The sequence below is a fragment of the Myotis brandtii genome, unplaced genomic scaffold (assembly GCF_000412655.1).
Source record: "Myotis brandtii unplaced genomic scaffold, ASM41265v1 scaffold154, whole genome shotgun sequence".
In the NCBI taxonomy this organism is placed as follows: Eukaryota; Metazoa; Chordata; class Mammalia; order Chiroptera; family Vespertilionidae; genus Myotis; species Myotis brandtii.
The window spans coordinates 7,400,196-7,413,203 of NW_005355584.1; the positions used below are offsets into that span (position 1 = coordinate 7,400,196).

Below are 13,008 nucleotides of genomic sequence, written 5' to 3' on the forward strand. Positions count from 1 at the left end.
GCGGTGTGCCCAGGGCAGCACGTCCCCTGTCTCTGTCCAGGCATCGCTCTGAGCCATCCTGCACAATTCCACCAGCAAACCTACTCTAGACGGGCGAGCCGAACAGCTACTTTCCCAGACACATGCCCGGCGGAGCAGGCGGCCACCAGGCCTGCAGGCACCCATCGGCATCCTGTGAACCTCAAGTGCTTATCTTAGAAATGGTGACATGGGCTCTGTGGACAATAGCCAGGCCTTGGGATTCCCTTATGTTCAAGCTTCAATCCAAAGGACCCTTCTGGCATATAAAGTGAGGGCTCTCCTGAGTTATAGACAGAGCAAAGAAGAAACAAAACCAGAACGGAGCTCCCTAGCAGCTCACCCAACTCAAGCCCACACACTTCTGGGGCCGCTGTGGGCGTGTTGCTGGACGTGCAGTGTATTAAGCTCACCTCTCCAGTGTTTAAAAGCAAATGAAGACTGACAATCAACAGGTGAGCTGAACAAACATTGCCAGGAGTTCTCACTCATGCTCTCCGCAAAGACCCTGCACAGGAGGCATCTACCCCGTGTCTGTCATAAGCAGCCATGCGGTTCTGCGGCAAACTGATCAATGCCTTAGGCATCAAAGGGCAAAAGGCTGGTCATTTTAAAGCCTTTATTCCTCAGTCAGCAGTGAACACTACGGGCACTTCCAAAAGCCTAAAGCAACTACTTTAACATTGTTTTCAGTTTTAAAAGTCCTGTGTGGTGAATGTTTTCATTTTTCTGAATCTTTGGTAATCTGGCAATGCTATTTGCACAACCAGTGCCTCCTCCTGAAACTAGAATCTTTTCTTTGAAAATATTGAAGCACATAAGAGATTTAAAGCAACAAAAGTTGTAATTCTACCTGAAGGGGAAAAAACGTGTATGTGCTTATATATCCATTTTGTGATAAAGTCACAATGATGGAGATAAATGCTTTCACAATTTTATTTTAACTGAAACCATGACCCTGGAATGAAGCTTGTTTTATAATATATGCTCTCCGGCTATTGAATCTTTTCTGCACAGTTTAAGTAGGTTTTTCCTGCCCCTTGGAGGAGTTTAAGGTTTCGGAACCAGCGATGCTGCGTGCACGTGGGTTGCCTAGCATGACAGCGAGCCTTCCGTGGGCAGCCAGGGCTGGTGTGCTCGGAAAAGCAGCTCAGATCGAAGTTAGCATGAGAAGTGGGTCAGATGACTGACGCTGCAGGGGAGGGAAGATGGCCCAAAGTCAAGGCACATGGCTACAGACAGACATTGGAGGAACCTACCAGAGATGAAGGCCATGAGCCTTTAGGTATACCAAGTGTTATTCACCTAAAGCCATGGCAAGCGAAGATGCGACCCGTGCCTGGAACCCCAAGCACTGTCACGTCGCACAACTGACACCTGTCGTCTCCAACAAGTTCATGATGGCCAACCATTTCAGCACTGTGGTCAGAGGAGACGAAAGCACGTTTTAGAAACTCCTTAACTCCAAGTAGCCCAGGGTTTTTGGGATGCTGTTCCCAGGCCGAGGGCCCTCTGCTCCACACTCAAAGCCTCTCACACTCTCCAAGGCCCTGCTGAACACGCACAGTCCCAGCCGGAAGACAAGCTGCGTTTTATGGGGCCTGTGAGTGCATCCAATAAGCCGGGGGTTTTTCTGCAAACCTCTCTCCTTTCCCAATTACCCGGCCACCCAACACTCCAACAAGTCACGTGACATGCCACATGTGCGCTCTCGGAATGCCACTTGGGGATTCATGACACTCTCGCCACCGAGGACCTATTCACCACCAAGTCCGGGACACACTGTCGGAAACTGGCCCACAGGAGGGACGTTTTGCCTTGGGATACATTTTAATCTGCAGAACATTTAAATAATGAAACTTCACAGACTCTATATTCAAATGAATGGAATCACAAAATAGTACAGTTTTGATTCATAGATACACGCGCTTATCCCTCCACCCTCTTCCACTAAACAACTCAGACGAGGGAGAAGGCTTGCTCAAGGCAGATTTAAGTATCGAGCTTGCTCCAAAGACCTCAATCACATTATTGTTGCAAAGCAACACCACGAGAGCAGCACTCAGTCCAAGAAAAAATGAGCATGACCCACTGGTGAAGCCCACAGCATGGGCAGCAGAAGCAAAATCAGCCACAAAGCCCGAGGGTAAGACACAGGAGACCTGTGGGCATGGGGCAGTGCCGCGTCCACCCCGCCCCAGGGATGCAGACCTCAGTAGGACCTTGCGTCCCCCAGCCACATCCTGAGGGCAATCCCTTGTGAGAGGAGGAGGAAGAGGGTGAGTTAAGTGGAAATCACAGGAGCAGCAGCCCTGGCCCCTCCCACGAGCTGGAAAGCATTTCCAGAAAGGACAACACCTTACACAGCCAAGAGCATCGCCTCTGTGGCTCAGGACGCCGCGGACTCCCTCCTTTCCATTTACGCTAAAGGCTCCTCACTCTTCAGAGCTCACCTTGCCTGAGCCCCGCTTGGGCACACCCCTGTCACCTCCAAAGAAGCGCCCCAGGGAGTCGAAGAAGCCCGTGTCTCTGTGCTTCGGGAGGAAGGCGTGCTTGGCGTGGTCCATGGTGCTGGCGGAGGCCAGGTACTTGGATCCGTGCCTCTGGGAGGGTCTTTTCTGTGACGCCATCGCATCCAGGCCCTCGGGAGCGGCTGCACTGTCCTCTTGGATGGTCTGGAGCTCGTCTGACTCTGAGGGCCTGTCTTTGAAGGTGTTGTCCTCCCTCCCCGGGGCATCTCGGGAGAAGAGGCGGATCAAGTGGGGGCGGCCGCCAGGGTCAGCTGGGTTGGCGTCCGGCCAGGCATTCTTCGGGTCCGCTGTGTGCTTGGAGTCTGTCACCGCTGTGTCCCGAGAGCAGGGCCCATTGTTCTGGCCCACATCTGCCTCTCCTGCAAACAACAGTGAGATGTGAATGAGGGCCGTGCAGAGCCGCAGGACAATGCGGCTTTCTTCCCCGATGCTCCGTGGGTCTCCTACAAAACCCACAGAGAGACCTCGGCCATGGAGCCGTGGCAGCCAATGTGCCTGGGCACCAGCCTGGGCCGGGCAGCCTGGCTGAAGTTCTGTGCCCCAGGGGCCCGGGAACGGCCTGCCGCTCCAGATTTGGGGCCCTACCTGAGGTGCAGGGGGCTTCCTGGCGGAGTGGCCGAGCACAGAGCGATCCTGGCAAAGGTCCCCTTGGGAGCTGCCCCTGCTCCATTTTGAGAACCTAGGATGGTGGGCACCTCTGTGGGACATATACGCTCGAAAAGCCCCTGGGGCATAAGCGAACATGTTGGGAGCATTTATTTGACAAAAGGTATTTTCAGTGTTCTTGGTGAAAAGGGAGCTTCCCACCGCTTTCTGCAATTCCCGCCTTAGAGAAACAGGCATTTAGAATTCCTGCCCAGAATCCACTGGACGCCCCACGTGAAATGCTCAGTCAGGACACTGTGTTCCGGTTTCTCCACTGGGAGCAGCAACAGTGCGAACGTCCGCGGGGAAATGGGGCATTTCACGCTGTGTCTCAGTTCATTGCTTTTTACAAAAAATACAGTGTTTCTCCCAAGAATGACAATACAGCCGTTTTGCTCTCAAGTTATGTTAGGTTTAAATGAACGAATATGAGTTTCTTGTGAGCTTTATTACTCACCTACAGAGATGTGGTTTACTCACACTTTCCTGTAATACCACCCATTCACCTGACTGTCCAACAATCTGTTCACTGACATTACCCAACACATCTGTCCAGCCATTCATCTGGTTAGCCACCCACCTATCCACCCACTCATCCACCCCCCATCCACCCACCCATCCACCTACCCACCCATCTATTCCCCATCCACCCATCCATTCCCCATTCATCCATTTACCCACCCATCAATCCATCCACCCATCCACCCCCAACTCATCTACCCACCAATCACTCCCATACCCATCCATCCACCCATCCACCTACCCACCCATCCACTCCCCATCTATCCACCCACCCACCCATTTATCCACCCACGTATCCAACCATCTACCCACCCATCCACTCACCCATCAATCCATCCACCCATCCACCCCCAACCTATCTACCCACCCACCTATCCATCCATTCACCCACCCACTCATCCATCCAACTACCCACTCATCCTCCCATCCACATTCACCTAATATGTGTAACGTCCTGTGCCAGATGTTTGGGTTATAGTGATGAACAAGAGGAGTCCTTGTCTCCTGAACATAGATAACAATGTAGGTATGGGTTGAATAATATCCCTCCAAACAGTATGTCCACATCCTAACCCCTGGTACTTATGGATGTGACCTTATTTGGAAATAGGGTCTTTTGTAGTTATCATCAAGTTACTCTGAGGTCAGATTGGAGGAGGGTGGGCCTGGCCCGAGGACCGGTGTCCTTCTAAGAAGAGGGGATTTGGATACAGGCACATGGGGAAGAGGCTGCTGGACGACACAAGCAGGGACTGAGCTGACGTGTCTACAAGACAAGGATGCCAAGGCTTGCCAGGAGCACCGGAAGGCAGGAGACAACCGTCCCCTGGAGCCTTCGGGAGTGTGGTCCTGTCGACAGCTTGATTCAGCCTCTGGCGTCCAGACTGTGAGAAAAGAAATTCCTGTTGTTTTTAGTCACCCAGTTTGTGGTAATTTGTTATGACAGCCATAGAAAATGGATACAATATGTAATTTCATACCAAGTTATAATATGAAAGAAAACAGAGCAGGGTAGGGGTTCAGGAAGGCCCCTGGAGGAACACGGAGGAAAGGAGACTGTGGCCATGTGAGCACTGGGGGTGCTACTATGGTGGAAAGGACCCCAGGATGGGGTCTGGGGAGACTAAGCTCGGTGTGTGCTCCAGGAAGAAGCAGAGGCCTGGAGTCTGAGGTAGGAGCAGGTGGGGAGGGGAGAGGTGTGGCGGGAGATGGTGGACCGGCCAGACTGTGCTGGGCTTTCAGGGGTGAGCAAGTGGCTGGCCTCTCCTAGAACAATGGGGGGCACTAGCAGGCATGTGTGGGGGACCAGACTTCAGGTGGGCTCAGGGTGAGGGGCTGCCTCTGGAAGAGATGAGGGTGCCCTGGGTGGGGAGGAAGGGGACCATCCAGGGATGACTGTGCACACCACGTGATGCAGGGTCGTTTCCTTTGTCACCTATGTTTGAGAGGGTTGTATGTCCACAACACATACTTCCATACACATAAATAGCAAAAAGCAAAGAGTTCTACCCTCTTTCAATAAAATCACTAGGTGCATATTAGATACTCAGTAAGTGGTAGGTGGTGGATAGGTAGGTAGATGGGTCAAGAGGCTGTCCCATGAGGGACAGTTGTCATGCAGTTGATGTACTGGCCTGTATTTGCAAACCATAGTAACTTACTCCAAGCAAATATCATGAACACGTGCAAGTTAGGAAGCCCAAGGCAGACATTTGGCACCAGGACCACCGTGACCTCATCCATGCTCCGGGGAGAGCTGCCTGACGCAGCCATGCTAACGCCTTGGAAACATGGCATATAGAACCCAGCACATCTTCCATGACCACTGATTCAATTCAACCACGAGGGAACACCGGCATTTACAATACACCCCTGAACATGCCTCATCGCACCACAGCCACAGGAAGAAACCACGGCCGGCACGAAACTGCAGGGTTTGCAGGGCGCAAAGTTCATTCCTAGGTCCCACAGAAAGAGCCCAGCTTTCTAGCTGTGCTTCAGATTCTGCGGCTCATATGCATCCATGCAAATGTGGAGGAAAACAAGGGCTACATTGTACTGGCTTCAATGCATTAACCAAACATGAGCACATCTGAATACCAACGTTTTCACCACAGTTGGGCTTTGTGTCCCTGAATGTGGCTGTTTGTGAGGCGCAGAGATGGGCATTTGTGCCCTGAAAGTAGCTGCTCCCTCGCACAAGGGGAGGGGGAAGTCAGAATCTGTGGATGTGCTGTGGTTTTGGAAGGCCAAGTGCAGTGTCATTTTGTCAATTAATATCAGCTTTAATCCTGTTACAGCCGATGCCCAACTCTCAGCGAGATGCTGGTCACAGCGCCGAGCCTGTGGCGCCGTGTGAGGCTGGGATCTGACGTGGTGGGAGCGTCACTGACGGTACTCCGCCTTTGTGCACATTCCACAGGAGCTGCGAGAAAATTTCTTTAAAAAACAGTAACACCTCAATCTAATTGCCAGGATGAGGCCCAGAAAACTTCCGGCGACAGCCCTTGGAAGGTGGCGATATTAAAATCACAGGATGGCAGAGAGACACCGCCATGCAGGATGGTGACATCAGGGACGGTGTCGACTGTGGGCCCAGACTGGTAGCTGTCAAGACTGAGGGGCTCCAGCAAAAGGCGATGGTGGCCCCACTTACGCCCTGAGTCCAGCTGCTCCCACCGACGTCACCTCTTGCAGGCAGGCAGGCAGGGTGCCCGCCTCCTGTGGCTTCCTCCAGGCCCAATAAATCAGGATGCATATGGACGGCACCCAGTTCTGCTTTTTAAAATAGGCCACAGAGAAGTGGGCCACAGGTTATTCACCCTCCCAATGGCTGAGGTCCACCCTCCTAACTCCCACACTGCGAGCGTCAGTGACCCGCCCCACTCAGCTGCTCACAGCCACGGCGATTAGAAGGGAAGTTCAGTTTCAAACATGCCCATGACCTTGAACCTGCTGCAGTATGTGGGGCTGCACAACCTTCTGTGTTTGATGGTGCTGTGTGCCCCGAGTACCTCCTGTCACTCCTCTCCCGTGACAGCGCTTGCTGCTGCTGTTGGTGCTTGGCTTCGGGGGCTCGTCATCCCTCTGGGCTGACCTGGGAGGGTGCTGTCCCCTCAGTGAGAGCTGTGCACACACACCTGCCTGTAGGGGTGAGGCGGTGTGAGCTCCACCTTGGTTTACCTCCTGAGTTTGCTCCTGCCTCTGAATGCCAGGGGTTCCCAGGTCAGCAGGGACAGAAAGCATTCATAGAGTTACTCAGGGCACGACCAGACTGCTCTCCAAGCCAGAGTGACACAGAATGCAGAGACCCCTCTGTGTGTGCCGGCCAGCTGATTAAACTTAACTGCGAGATAACTAACCTCGCGTGACAAGGTGAAGGTGACAGTGCCCTGCTTCTTACTACAATTTAATTTTTTCTCCTATGATTAGAGGTCTAAAAATGTTGGATGTAAGGATCATCCAACTTTAATGTTATTAGGGAACTTTAATACATTTCATATTCATGGCCGATCAGATCTGTAATGAGACCGGAAACAATGAAAAATGATCATTGCTCCGCTAATAGGGGCTTTGCCAATTTTTACACCTTGGAAACGTGCAGTGAGGCTTAGCTCACCAGAGGTCATCACTGTTGGTTTGTATGTGAGCGTTGTTCCCGTACATCAGGCGACCCAGACTTCACAGACCAGGAAAGTGGTGAAAATGAGGGGTGAGGATGATGGGTGCGCATGCTGCCTCCCAGAACTTTGAGAAGTTTCCATTTTTCCAGCTAAGACATGAAGAGAAACAATAGCACCCATGGAATAGTCCCTGATTTCACTACAGAATAAAGGCAATTTGGAATCAAAGGAATAGGAAAAACCTGGTCTCAGAATAAAGTGCTGGGGAGTATGTGTAGGCCACTTTCTGACCCGCCTGCACAGTGTAGGTGACCAGATGGCCCTACTTAAGGCCTCTGACTGTTTCAAGTTCACACGGCAAAGGGGGATGTGCACCCCACACTCATGTCCTCCAGTGTGGACAGCGTGGCCACACTCCCGTCTTTGTGGAAGGTACAACATTGGTCATTTACTGCCTAACAAAACCCCCAGGTTACTTTCCAGCCCGTGAGGCTCCTGACACTGAGCGTGCTAATCTGTGCTGTCAAACAGGAGACTGTCCTGTCCCACAGGATGTGCTGAGTCACAGAGGACAGCAACATGCCAGTCCTGCTGGGGACCAGCAGCCCCTTTCCATTTTGGTGTCCTGGTGGGGTCGCAGCGTCGGCCCTGCGGGGCTCTGATCAAACTTGGACCCAGGTCCTCCCTGCCAGGGTCCTCCTGCAGAAGCCTGGTGCTGGCTGCTAGCTATGTACTAGGGACAAGGTGCCTGGGACCAGAGCCCAAGCACTCAACTCTTGCCCCCCAGATGAGGACAGGTGGGGACTCCATTCTGCCTTAAATCCGTGCACTATGAACTGGGCCGAAGAGCTCTGCTCCTTCAACAGAACTTCAAGCCAAAATGATGGAGACAAGCACGCTGTCCAGAGGGGTCAGGGCGAGGGGCGGGGGGCACATGCTAAGAGCACAGGACCCTGCTTGGTTGGCCACCCTGACTTCAGAAGAAGGGACAAAGGGTACCGGCATGTCTCTGGCCCGCCCAGCAGGCTGCTCTCTGCAGAGGGGCCTGCGGGCCCTGGAATTTGTCTTTGTGGGCCAGCGCCGAGGAGGTCACCACGGAGGGGAGGGAAACAAAAGGCCTCGCTGTGCCGTGGATGTGCTATGGCAGACATCCTGCAGCTATGAGAGGCATGCGGCTGCCCGCCCGGCTACCCCGAGGTTGCTTTAAAACCTCTTTACAAACAAGTCTTATCAACCCACCCAGCTCTCTCAAATGCCTCCTTTGTGTGCCCGGAACATATAGTTTTTATTTGCTCTAAATAGCTCACCCCTTGAACCCTCCCACAGCAGTGTTGGGGCTGGGGGCTCCACCGTGCGTGTCTCTGGGCCCGTGTCTCTTCATTGCACAAGGGGTGTGAGAGTCCATATGCCCGGCTTCCCAGCACAGGGGTCGTCAAGATAATGAGATTTAAGATGGAGCCCGGTATGCACATAGGTTTTGTTCCATGTGTAACATCTAGCGTTTCTCACAGTAACTTTGTTCTGACAACCATGATGTTCAGCAGCCACAGAGAAGCAGGCTGTCCCCAGCCGAGCTCCCGGCCCCTGACCTGGTCATTTTCTTCACTTTGACTCATTTTGGCCCTTCGGCCCTGTCATCTTTCCAAATGGCGCTGAGACCCTCCCGCCGTGTCTTGTGATCAGCAGTAGCTTTTATTACATGAGAGGAGGGAGCTGTGACCTCATTTCTGACCTGTGTGGAAGTCACAGTCCCATCTGACATGAGGGGTCACACCCTGAAACTCCTCACGGAATCACTGGGCTGGAAAAGGCTGGGAGGAATCGCATTCCTGGCCTAGAGCTCAGCCTGCTGCCTCCCGCCAGCCGTGGGGTCCCCAAAGTTGCTCAGTGCATGCAGGCAGGACAACTTGGCCCAGAGTCCAGCCCCAGGCGGGGACCAGGGTGTCTGTGGGGTGGGGGCCTCTTCCAACATGTGACAAGGTGGGAGAGCCCTCTCGGGCTCTGAGCGGGTTCAGGTCCAATTCCCACCCCCCACCCCAGACTCAGCTCCCACCGCCCTTCCCGGAAACCTAGGAGATGTCCGTGCTGCCTGCTGCCTTTTGTGGACTAGAAATGCCACAAGAGAAGCTGAAAGACATGCCCCAAACCACCTGACCCCCTGCACCCATGTGGTTTGAGTGGTACCTAGGGGTTGCCTCTGGTCACAGGTCAGATCAAAGGGCAAATACAGTGGCAGAGCCTTCGCTGCCTGTGCTGAGCATGTGCCGAGTCGACACTCAGCTGCTGCCCTGCTCCCAAGCAGCCCCAGACAAAGATACCTGTAAGAGGGAGGAAAAGATTCAGAAGCAAAGGGGACACCTTTTGTTGGAGGCAGTGTGGACAGGGCAGGTGCCTACAGGCCCTACCCCTGCTGCATTCCTGGTGGGCAAATAGAATGGGGAGAAAGTTCTGGAATCACCACTCAGAAGTGTCAGAGGCTGGCCACACTGACGACCGACATAATGGCGGAGGTGCTATTGGTGAAGAGCTCTCCGACACACCTTCATCCTTCTCTCCATGCTCACGAAGACCTCACACCACCACCCGATTCTGCATTGAGAGGATCAGGTCAGGGGGGCTTACCCACAGTGCACGGCGGGAAGGACCCAAGCCCAAGCTTCCTGATTCCCCAGTGCGTGGTTTTTCTTGCCACTCCCACGCCATGACAGGGTCCTGGGGAGGGAGGGTCGGCTCCGGTCAGCTCCAAGACCCGGGACTGTCTATCCACTGTCCACTGTACATGGAGCAGCCGCATGTATGGGTGATGTGTGTGTGCATGTTCTTGTATGTATGAGCACACACATATCACATGTGTATGTATAGTACTTGCTTAATGGAAAAATTATTCATCAATCAATTCACATGATGGGTGCTGCTGTTAGTTTTTTATGTAATGTTTTTAAAGTACAAGAGATGTTGTGACTGGCTGATCGGCAGAGTTCTCCCTTTGCATTCTGTGCTGAGTGGAAATCCTAGTGGTTTCCCTGGTGAGCAGGGCGCACATTGGCAGTGATGGGAAGGGGTCAGCAAACCGTGCCCAGGACCAACCTGGCCTACTTCCTTTTTCCTACAGCCTGCAAGCTGAGAATGTTTTTACCTTCCTAAATAGTTTAAAAAAGAGAGGAAAAGGAAAAAATAGTATTTTGTGGTATGTGGAAAGTATATGGAATTTAAATTTCAGTGTCCACCCATAGTGTTGCTGAATAGCCACACCCATCTGCCAACATCTCCATGGGCAGAGTTGAGTTGAGTGAGCTGACAGGGACCTCGGGCCCGCAAAGCCTAACCTATTGACCGTCTGCCCCTCTGCGGAAAGAGTGCGTTGACCTCTGTGATCTATAATCTGATGGAAGCTCTGAGGACAGGAGTCAGTGCAGCCCTGACTCAGAAGTGACAGTCAGGGCAAGCCAGCTGCAGAGGTCGGAGTTTGGGAGCTAGAGAGCAAGCACTTCCTCAGCTCGTGTTTGCACCCAGACCGCGGGAAGAACACGAAATGTCATATTCTGTTTATGACATTTTCATAAGCAGAACTTGTAAGGGGATGCTGTAACGCCTGCCTCACTTGTCCGCCTCGCTACAAGTTACTTTCACACTTTACTTTGGCTGCTCTTAAAACAGGCAAATTGTGCTGATCATTGAGATATGTATTAAAGCAAAATCACATATAAATAAGAAAACCCCAGTTACACAGAGGAAATGCAGCTACCCTGCCCTTCATATATATCCTGTACAACTTCAAGAACTGAGTGTTAGAATTTTCTCGTATTATCTTTTTTCTTTCCTTTCAATTCTGAATAATCACATAATATAAGATAGTTTATGTTGGAAGAATTGCCACTGAAAGTCTTACAAAAAAACCAAAGAACCAATATGATCTATTTGTAACCAGCAAAAAGCTGTGACATTTCTCGTGACCCCAGGGCCACAAAAACAAGTCCGAGCTGGAGCTGCCGCTGTGGAGATTAAGAAAAACGGTGTCACAGTCAAACGGAAACAACTGTCACTTTCTGTGACCTTTCTGGAATGTGTGCACGCCAAATGCATGAATGGCTAACTGCTACCTGCAATTTCTGCAAAGTAAGGAGAGGAGGGGAAGAGGGTGAGCAGAAGGCGGTGTGCCTTCCTACGCCGGCCACTGGGCAGCAGGTTGTCTCGCCTTGGCATTTGCTGTCATCAACTGAACAGGGAGCAGGGATCCAGATTTAACTCATTTTGACTGGTGTCCCCCCTCTTAGCTAAAACGTAGTATCAAGTTTAACCATCACACTTCTAAAAACACTTCTGATCCTTTGTAAGTGTTCAGAGGATCTTTTCATCATTGGTTACCTGGAAAAAGGGTCAGAAACAGTCGCCGTGTATACACTCTGTGCTGCAGGACAGGCATAATCCCCGGGTCCCAAGGAAAACCATCCATACATTGACTCTTGGGCGTTTTAGTCAAGGGAGGGTCACGTTCAGATCCTTTCTTGGGGACAGTGGCAGAGCTGAACTGCAGCACTGTGTCCCCGGGAGCCACAGGAACAATGGTGTCAAAGGTCTGGAGTGGGGACAGGGCCTGCACACAATGCCTGCTTTTCACAGCCGGTCCCAGCACCGAGGAGGTGCCCCGCGGGGCAGCCGGTACCAGCCCGCGGCAGCCACTGCGATCTTTTAAGGGTAAAAATAACTTGAAGACTCTTTAAGTAAATGAATATTCAGTGAAATACTTACAAAAAATCCTCAGGCAGTAAAACATGAGTTTTTAATTTGAGAAAAGATGGTGTAATAATTAGATACATGGGAATAAAGGAGACATTCCAAGATATTTATAAAAATATAAATATCTCTTTATCTGCTGCTTTAACTATTTCTAGGCATTTATTGTTTTAGCAAAGTGAATATACTAATATCTTAGATGGTTTTTTTTTTGAGGGGTGTTTTTTATTTTCTTTTTGGGGAATCATTTTGAGATAGTTTTTCATGATCATATAATCACACACCATTTACACTTTATAAAGTATCTGACTGAAGAAATGGAAAATATTCCCTGTCTACTCATCTACTCATCTAGTGGAGATAGATACCTTAGAAGATTTATTTATGAAAATTCTAACCTAATCACAATGGGTACTTATAATAATCTTTTTAAAAAATATAATTTTATTGATTTCAGAGAGGAGGGAGAAACATCAAGGATGAGAAAGAGTCATTGATCAGCTGCTTCCTTGTACACCCTACACTGAGGATGGAGCCCACAACCAGGGCATGTGCCCTGACTGGAAATCAAACCATGAACTCCTGGTTCATAAGTCGATGCTCAACCACTGAGCCACACCAGCCAGGCTCCAATAATATATTTTTATGTTTTGTTGCAAGAACTGTAAATAGCCATGGCTGGGTTGGCTCAGTGGTTAAGAGTATCAGCTCTCAGGCCAAGGGGTCTCAATTTCGATTTCTGGCATGTGTGTCATAGGTTCGCCATCACTGTCCTATGTTAAGCATCTGCCCCCTGGTGGTCAGTGCAAGTCATAGTGATTGGTTGATCCACTCTTTGGTTGATTTGCATATTAGCCTTTTATTATATAGGATGGAACTACATGACAGTCAATGTGCCCCCCTGAGGGGTCTTGGATTGTGAGAGGGTGCAGGCC

At 51.1% G+C, this 13,008-nt stretch overlaps 1 protein-coding gene across 5 annotated transcripts in view; it reads right to left on the reverse strand.

The window, feature by feature from the left end:
- Nucleotides 1-13,008, reverse strand: part of MBP (myelin basic protein) — a 70,853-nt gene that overhangs the window by 27,051 nt on the left and 30,794 nt on the right. For 4 of the 5 annotated variants that reach the window (XM_014535911.1, XM_014535910.1, XM_014535909.1 and 1 more), the window contains exon 3: nucleotides 2,472-2,908. In XM_014535911.1, the coding sequence (XP_014391397.1) occupies nucleotides 2,472-2,908 (437 nt within the window). Of the gene's footprint in view, nucleotides 1-1,869; nucleotides 2,909-13,008 lie in introns of those variants that run through there. The other variant, XM_014535912.1, reaches the window with a different exon arrangement.